Source organism: Carlito syrichta, unplaced genomic scaffold (assembly GCF_000164805.1).
Source record: "Carlito syrichta isolate Samal-C Ts95f unplaced genomic scaffold, Tarsius_syrichta-2.0.1 Scaffold303554, whole genome shotgun sequence".
NCBI classification, from domain to species: Eukaryota; Metazoa; Chordata; class Mammalia; order Primates; family Tarsiidae; genus Carlito; species Carlito syrichta.
The window spans coordinates 347,025-356,485 of record NW_007247650.1 but is presented as its reverse complement, the minus strand read 5'-3'; the positions used below and the strand labels follow the sequence as shown (position 1 = coordinate 356,485).

The window sequence follows — 9,461 nt, the reverse complement described above, 5'->3', positions numbered from 1 at the left end:
GTTCCGCAGCCACTCCTTCTCCCTCGCCCTCCCGCACGTGCCCTTCTGGGCTGCGCCCTCGTCCGAGGGTCCCTTTCCAGAGCTCGTCGTGCCCTCCAGTCACGGCCCTGCCAGTTTGGTACTTCTTTACTTGAAACTTCCTCTGTTCAAATCTCTGTGCGGTTCTCTCTTCCTTTTCTTCTGCGTCGGAGTCTCACTCCGTCGCCCAGACCGGAGCGCGGCGGCCGCCCCCGGCCCCGCCGCCCCGACCTGCGGGCCCCGGCGATCCCTCCGCCTCCGCCTCCGCCTCCCGAGTCGCCGGAACTACAGGCGCGCGCCACCACGCCCGGCTGGTTTTTCGATCTGTTGTAGAGAGGTCATCTCTCTTAATCGGAAGGAGACTGATAAAACCATCGGCAGCTAACTCCTCATCGGAAATAACGGACGCCAAACGACAGCAGGATGATACATTCCAGGTATGGAAAGGAAAACACGTCGAGAAGTGTACATCCAGCCAACCTGCCGTCCGTAAGTGCTGTTTGGGTGGCGTGCCCCACACATTTTTGTTAAGTTAGTTGTTTGATACCATTGCTCAATGCTTCTTTCCAAGCGCAAATGGAACACTCTCCAGTGTCGATGACATGCTAGGCAATAAAACCAGTTTCAATGAACTTAAAAGGACTGAAATTACTCGTCGTAGGGTCTCGGAGCAACATGAAATTAACAACAAAAAAGCTTAGGGAACCATCCGATTTTTTGAAATTAAATAACAAATTTCTATGTTTATGGGTCAAAAAAGATGTCACTAGGGATATTAGAAACTACTTTGACCTTAATGAAAAATAACACAAGAAAATGTATGGAATGCAGCTAAAGCACTGATTAAAAAGAGATATGTAACTTTAAAATCCAATTATTAGAAAACAGATATAAAATACATACTCTAAGTATTCTTAAGTTACTAAGGGAAAAGGTAAATTAAACTTAAACTAATCAGAAATAAGAAAAAAATAAAAATCAGAGCAGCAATAAAATAGAAAGTGGAAAAACGACAGCGAAATCAATGACACTGAAAGATCTTGGAAGAAATCGACAAAACCGATGGATCTTTGCTAGAATGACAAAGAAAAAAGAATACACAAGCTACCCACATCACAAATAAAAGGCCGGGCATCACTACAGACTCTAGATAAATTAAAAGGATTAAAGGGAATAATAACAATTTCATGCCAACAAATTAGGCAGCTTGGATGAAATGCACAAATTCATAGAAAACACAAATTACCAAAACTGATTCAAAATAAACAAAAAACCTGAACAGACCTCTAATAAATAAAAGAAGCCAAATTACTATTTTAAAATTTTTCCATAAACAAAAATCTAAGAGTACAAACAGCCAAAACAATGCTAAAAAAGAACAAAGCTGGAGAACTTACACTATCTAATTTCAAAACTTATAATAATCAAACCAGGTGAAACTGGTACAAGGATAAACATATGTATCAATGGAACAAGAAAATCAAGAAATAAACTCTTAACATTTATGGTCAATTAATTTTTGACAAAGATGCCATGGCAATTTAATGGGTAAAGAGCAGTCTTCAACAAATGTTGCTGGAACTATTGGACACCCACATGCAAAAGGAAGAACAATACCCAATCTTACAGTATACACAAAAAATTAACTCAAAATGGAACTAAACATAAAGCTTAAAATAATAAAATTCTAAAATACACAGGAGAATATATCTGTGACCTCTGTGTCAGGCAGAGTTTTTAGATATGACCCCAAAATCACTATCCATAAAAGAAAAATCACAGTACTACCACACAGCACCAGAAAAAGTATAATAAAGAAGACTGATAATATCATAGATTGGTAAGGATATGAAGAACTGGAAACTTCATACACTGCTGGTGAGAATGTAAATTGTTTCACCAACTTTAAAAAAACTTTTGGCAGTTTCTTATATTGTTCATCTGATCATATAATCCAGCAATTCTACTCCTTGCAATCTAACCAAGACAGATGAAAGTATATATCCATTCAATCAATGACTTATATATAAATGCTCACAGCACTACCTTTCATAATAGCCCTAAAATAAAACCAATCTAAATGCTCATAAAGAATTCATTTCACGTGACATAATTATCATAGTTTTTTTTTTCTCTTTGAACCTGAGAAGCCTTCTTAAATGAGTCTTTACTTTTATTACCTATTCAAAACCAAAAATCTTTCAAGTGAAAAATTCCTGACAGAATCAAAGTATTTAATTGCTCACTAACTACCTCCATTTTTGGAGTGTATTTCCAACTCAGTTTGCTTCTTTAAGTGTTCATCCTGCTTATGACTTAGAAACCTGCTAACTCTTAGAAAACTAGTCCATACCTGTCCCTAACTTCTGAATTACATGAGATGGAATAGGGCACTGACGACTCTCACGGCTATAATGCTTCTCAGATGAATACCGACGGAGTGTTAATCTTACGGTATGGGGCTTCCTTTCATCTTGGCATGCTCTAAAAACGAAGAGAAAGTGAAAACGGGATTAGAAAAAAGCCTTTCCTCAGGACTGTTTAAATGGCATAACATCATATATATTTAAAGTTACTAGATTTGGTAACCATCATATATACAGTAGGTAACTAAACAGTGGGCAATAAAGGTACCAAAATACCCAAATAAATATCACAAAGTTTATGCACAAAAGCTCCAAAATTTTAAATGCAAGGCTCTGAAGTCTCACTCAGAATTAAGTGCTGTCAAAAACAGAAATAACACATAATCATAACAAGCTGTTTTATAATCCAAATCTAAAACATAACTAAAAGCAAAAAGTTAAAATCAGCAGAAAATTTAAGAAACTGAGAGAATCATTCACTTACAAAAGCAGTAAGTAAAAAATAAAAGAAAATTATTTACAACTATCTTCCAGTTGGGAACAGTGGCTCATGCCTGTCGTCCCAGCTACTCAGCAGGCTCACCTGAGCCCAAATGTTTGCCTGGGCAACAGAAAGGGATCCCAACTCAAAAAAAAAATGAATAAATAAAAGACTTTTTTAAAAAACAAAATAAGATTACAAGAAGAAAATTCTTTTACACAATGATAACACTTTTTTTTTTAAAGAATGCTCCCCAAATAAAAGACAGCCAACAATATTATCATTATTTGATGGCATATTAGAACTAAACCTTCAAAGATCAATCGTGTACTACATCTAAGTACATGCATCTTACAAAGAGTTCCATCCAAATGGTCTTGGTTTTGGTGTTGAAAAAAAAAGTTTCCTAAAAAATTAACTTAAAAAGTAGAAAATCTAATTACTGGAAAAAATAAATGTCATTAAAGGATAATACTTGCCTTTGTATATGCATAGCAGCGCATAAAGAACCAAATCACAAACATAAAATGCAAACATAGTATATTGTTAAACATTCTCAATTTGAAGATTTTGAAATGGAAAAAATAGTTTTGTAGCAAATAATTTTTTCTGTCTGTTCCTGCTTAATCACAAAACTTTCTGACGGCTGCTTAACGAGGACAATAAAATGTCTTAAATGGTTTCTATAAACATGTTACTAGTTTAAATTATCTTCCAGTTAAACTTGTTCTATTAAATATGCAATTCAAAGGGCATGAAATGCTAATTAAGACACACTAGAAAACGGCTGTATCATAAGCAATCTCAAACAAATGCCCAGAGGATGAATTAAAAATTATATGGTTCCACATTTCTTAAATACCTATAGTATTAATCATCATATACTCTAGAGAAAAAAACACAATTATACATACACACACACTCCTGTAATTTTCTTTTTGCTGTCACTTAGTATTATATTCCAGTCATTGAAATAAGGGGCCATGTATAGTGGAAAGGGAACTAGCAAGCAACCTAGTCTCACTTCTGGGTTGAATTTTCAACTAAGAGAACCTGTAAAACCCACTTCTGTGGTTTCTCTATGGGAAAAACCATCTCTAATGGCCAGGCATGTCAGAGTGGACGTCTCTGTAGCTGAGGCACAGCAGATGAACCAGTTTCACTAGCACATGCACAGGCCCAGCCTGAGTCACATAGCCAGCCCCAGTGGTGTGCAGCCAACAGTGAGCTGCAGGGCGCTCCTCGAGACAGGAAAAAAGCACGCTGCGTGTGAGAGCAAAGTTGTAGGACATTTCACTTCATCAGTTTTCTGAGACTTAGAGCCATCCAAAAATCACTTTATCGACATACAGTTAGCCCTGCCCAAAGCATTAAAGCAGCACACCTACTCTGAAGTGTTAGATCCCGACACCTCAACTTGAGAAATTCCTAACAAGTGGGAGTAAAGAGATAAATACGCTTCTGTGCAGTACTGAGAAACACACGTATGAGGGCTGATAAAGGGCCTCACAAAACCACATTTCTCGTTCAGTTTATGTCACGCAGTTCGCATATTTACAATCCCAGCTGCCACCTTCACGAACTTACAGATCAGAAACCCCGCTCACACCTGCAGTCACTCATACTGCGCGCTCACGCACAGCCCCACTGGCCATTCCTTCCACTGACGCCAAGTGATCTCACACAGCCGGAGGCAAGAGGTAGCCAGGTCTTCCGCTTCCTCCATCACTGTTACTTTCGTAATTTCGTCTCCTCAACCTTCACAGATGTAGATACCTGTTCTTACATAAGGAGCTTTAGAACTCTGCACTCTTTTCTTCTTACTGAGACGCAAGTCACTATTAGGTTGAAGGGAAAGGCTCTGCAATTGCCACAGGGAGAAATTAAACTTCTTCCTCCTCACCTAAGGACCAGAATAGGTCTAGGAATATTAGAGACATCCATAAAACCTCACCAGGGAACTATCTGTGGCCTAAGAGTCATAGTATAACTACAGTGTTACTAGAATTAAGCCCATGGAAGTCCATAGATTAAATTTAGTTAGGAGCACCTATTAATATCTTCACAATAGTTTACAATGCATTTACTCTCCAGTTAATGCTGTAAGTCCAAAGATAGAACATCAACTATTCTGTCCATATTCTGCATATAGAATGAATTTATAGGATGACTTGGTAAAATGCATTGAAAATCACCTGTTCAAAAGACTAGCAAGAAGTTCTTCGATCTTTTTCTTAGCTTCAACTTCTGATGAACACTTTTTAAAGGAATCTTCCTCACTAAAAGACTATCAAAGAAGCATAAATAAGGATTAATGCATGTTCAAATAAGTACAACTAATTATTATCAGTGTATATGTCAAATACATATTCAATACATTCTTTACTAACTTACCTCTTGTGCTTAGTTTGAGCCATTTAGCTCATTTTTATAACTGTCTTTTATCTGCAAGTTATTGTACTCCACTAGAAAGTGCACTAGAAGTCAAGAAAACCATAAATCTTTTTTGTATGATTATAGTGAGACTCTTAATCCCCTAGAATTTAAATCTGAGTTTACCCATGGAGTTATTTAACCCTTCTAAAGTACAGTAACCTCACCTTAAAAAAAGAAGAGAAAGAAAGAAAAGAAGAATGAACAATAGGACTATCTATTCCAAAGGTTTGTTGTGAAGACGAAACGGACTAATGTCTATAAAGCATGTATAAGTGCTTGTCCAGTAAAAGAAAAAAAATCAGTCAATGGTACCTGAGTGATTATATATTTCCTCATTTGCTAGATCATTGGACTACTCTGAAAACAAGATTGTTAAAAGATCAGATAGTCCAGGCTGGGCTCAGTGGCTCAGACTGTAATCCTGTGCTTTGGGAGGCCAAGGTGAGTGAATTGCCTGAGCCCGTGGGTTCGAGACCCGCCTGGGCAACTTGGCGAGACCTCATCTCTACAATAAATCAAAAAATTAGCCAGGCATGGTAACACTGGCCTGTAGTTCCAGCTACTTGGAAGGCTGAGGCGGAGGGATTGCCGGAGCCCAGCAGGTCGAGGCTGTGGTGGCCGGGAGCAGCCACTGCACTCTAGTCTGAGTGACAGAGTGAGAATCCAACTCAAAAAAAAAAAAAAAGATTAGATAGCCTAAATGAATCATATACTAAGAGCATAGTACCAAAACTAGAAATCTTTATCTCAATGTGATAACTGGCACTTAATTAAAATAAATATCACCATGTACCTGAGGTGGTCCTGAGGGTGTCACAGGAGAGTTATCCTCTCCAAAACTGAGCTTCAGGATACGCTGAGCAACTGAAATTCCTAATTCTTTTTCTAATATTTTGGAAGAAAAGGTTTGGAGATCATGCACACTATTGATACCCAGTGTTTCAAGACGTTTGGTTGTTTTATAGCCAATACCTAAACAAAAAGAAATATATACAGTGTTAAAACGGCTTTTCTCCTAAAACAAAGTAAAATATTATAAATAGACCAAGTATAACTTTAAGTTCTATAATTAATGCAGTAGTTCCCCCTTATCCACAGAGGATACATTTCAAGACCCTCCGTGGATGCCTGAAACCATGGATAGTACTAAAACATATATATTTGGTACTTTGCTTTTTTCCATTACATACAAACCTAGGATAAAGTTTAATTTCTAAATTAGGCACATTAAGAGATCAACAATAACTAATAATAGACTATCATAACTATAACAATATACTGTAACAAAGATATGTGAATGTGCTCTCTCACTCTCTCTCTTTCAAAATATCTTAATATTTTCCTGCCACAGGTGACCATGAGTAACTAAAACCATTATACTACTTGTATAATACAAAGAATATAAAGGCAGCCAATAAGAGCTGACTTGCTAAAATGAAATTTTTACCACCTGTTATATTATTTATACATATTTATATACTTACCACCTGTTATACTTCCTGCAGGGTTATTCAGGAATCATGATTATTATTAATGCAAAAAAGACTGTCACTAGAGCAATTAAAAGATTCCTATATACAACATTACACATTTATCCACAAGTCATATCTAGCAGTATTTTACCATCCAGAATACAACTAAGAGCAAGAAAATAAACAAAAAAGTCTTCTTACTAGCAAAGCTCCTATCACAATGTTATTACACTAAAATTCAGTCATACTATACATAGGAGAAAATAGGCTACTTAGTGTCTCTTTATTCTTTTCATTTTTTAAGAAATAATAATAATAATTTTACAGCTATCCAGTTTTCTTGCATAGTCAAAACAGTAAGTCAGAGGACATGGGTGTGTAGGGGGAATTATTAATATTAGAGTGACAAATATTTTCAAAGAATAAAAGAAGGTTGGCGATTTAGCAATAAAGAAAAAGTCTGTTAAAAAAAAAGATACAAGAAATCCAAAGTAAAGCCAAGTAAGAGTGTTTTGTATCAGTAAACAGTCTCCAATTTATTATAATCTGCAATTGTTCTCCAAAAAGCAGAACCAGAGTGATTCAAAAAAATTTCAAATTATACTATAATAAAGAAGGCAAGGCACTTTGGAAACACATAAAAATGGGTTAAAAACGTGAAATTATTACATCTAAAGGATTAAGTTCCAGTTGTCTTAGAAATTCACACCCACAGAATTCTTTATAATATAGTATTCCCCTACAATACCATAGAAATGAAGTCTAACATATCCATTAGTGATGGTCTATAAAAACTTAGATATTTGATCTTCAAAGATCCAAACCTGCAATGCGCAGTATAAGAATATGAACAAGTGACCGGAAATAAAGCATCATAACTTTTATGGTCATGTTCTAATTATATAAAAGTATGTGAAACTAGAAAAGTACTTTCACATATTTCCTAATACAGATTTGCTCCAGAAAACACTGAGGTTTTTTTGGTTTTCTTCAAGAACCTTGTGTATATATAAGTCTAAGAATTATTTATCGGTATCTATAAATACATCTAAGAATGAATTACACTGTAGCTGGGCAGAGTGGCTGACGCCTGTAATCCTAGAACTTTGGGAGGTCAAAGAGGGAAGGCTGCTTGAGCCCAGGAGTTTGAGACCAGCCTAGGCCACATAGCGAGACCTCATCACTACAAAAAATAGTAATAATAAAAGAGCAGGGCGTGGTGGAGCATGCCTGTCATCTCAGCTACTCGGGAGGCTGAGGCGGGAAAATCGTCTGCGCCCAGAAGTTCAAGACTGCAGTGAGCTGCAATCATGCCACTGCCCTCCAGCTGGGTGACAGAGTGAGCTCCTCAACTCAGAAACATATATAAATTAATTACACTGTAGCCATAATTTTTAAAATCAAAGAAACATAATAGAACCAACATATACTTCTCAAATACATTTGTCTTACCAGGTATTTTCTTTATGTGGCTCAAACTATGAATAAGAGCTTGACAACTTTCAGGTAACAAGACTGTTTGCTGATTTGGTTTAAAGATGCCAGAAACTAATTTTGCCAATAGTTTATTAGAAGCCACGCCAGCACAGCCAGTGAGTCCCAACTGATTAAACATGGCTTCCCGCATCTCTGCTGCAATCTGAGATCCAACAAGCAGTCTGATGTGCAAGATGTCATGCAAGTTGATAGCTACGAAAAAGGAAAACACCGTTGAAAGCCATAACAAAATTTTTTTGTTTGTTTTACAGAAGAGTTTTAAAACGGTACAGGGCTCAGTCCACATCCAAACTCTACCGCCACCGCCACTACCACAGTTCCCACCACCATCACCACCTGCTATGTTTGGATGTTAGTCCCTTCCAAACCTCGTGCTGAAGTCTGATTCCCAGCGACGAAGGAGGGGCCTAATGAGAGGTGCTCGTGTCGTGGGGGCTGTGGGGAAACACCCTTCGAGAACAGCCTAATGCCCCGCCTTGGGGTGAGCGCGTGCTCACTCCGTCAACTCGCAGGACACCGGTTGTCCAGCAAAGCCCGGCACCGCCCTGCTCTGGCTGCGCTGGCCAGGTGCTGGCTGCACGCAGTGGCTGCCCCGGCCTCCGCCGCGCGTGGAAGCAGCCTGGGCCTTCACCAGACGCAGCGCCCAGGCCTGGCCCTTGCCGCCCGCGCGGTCGTGGGCCAGCCGAGCCTCTTTCCTTTCCCACTACCCAGTCTCAGCGATGCCGCCCCAGCCGCACAAACGAGCCAGGCAGGCGCCGCGCCGCCGCGCAGTCACCCACTTGACAAACGCTTTTGCGCCTCGGCAGAACAGCGTAAACAAAGACCAAGAGTGAATCCCAAGGGCCCGTGGCAGTGACTGAAGGCCGGGAGTAGCGATTAACAGACATAAAAATCGACCTCACGCACACACAAGATGCCTACTGATATTACTAAAACGAACTCATACTCATGTTTACCTGCAAAGCAAGCATAAAAGTACTATAATAAAAAAGCTCGCCGGGCTCGGTGGCTCAGCCTGCAAGCCCGCGCCTTCGGGAGGCTGAGGGGAGCGGGTGGCCTGAGCCCGCGGGTTCCAGGCCCGCCTGGGCCGCGAGACCTCCTCTCTACGATAAATCAAAAAATCAGCCGGGCGTGGTAGCGCGTGCCTGTAATTCCGGCTACTCGGGAGGCTGAGGCGGAAGGATCGCCGGA

At 39.1% G+C, this 9,461-nt stretch overlaps 1 protein-coding gene across 2 annotated transcripts in view; it reads right to left on the bottom strand.

Moving 5' to 3' along the window:
- The window catches only part of POLI (DNA polymerase iota), a 24,191-nt gene that overhangs the window by 4,429 nt on the left and 10,301 nt on the right, over positions 1-9,461 (bottom strand). Inside the window, exons 4-7 of one of the 2 annotated variants that reach the window (XM_008058636.1) lie at positions 8,226-8,462; positions 6,095-6,273; positions 5,061-5,152; positions 2,372-2,502 (exon numbers count right to left, since the gene is read on the bottom strand). In XM_008058636.1, the coding sequence (XP_008056827.1) occupies positions 2,372-2,502; positions 5,061-5,152; positions 6,095-6,273; positions 8,226-8,462 (639 nt within the window). The remainder of the gene's footprint in view (positions 1-2,371; positions 2,503-5,060; positions 5,153-6,094; positions 6,274-8,225; positions 8,463-9,461) is intronic. The other variant, XM_021712641.1, reaches the window with a different exon arrangement.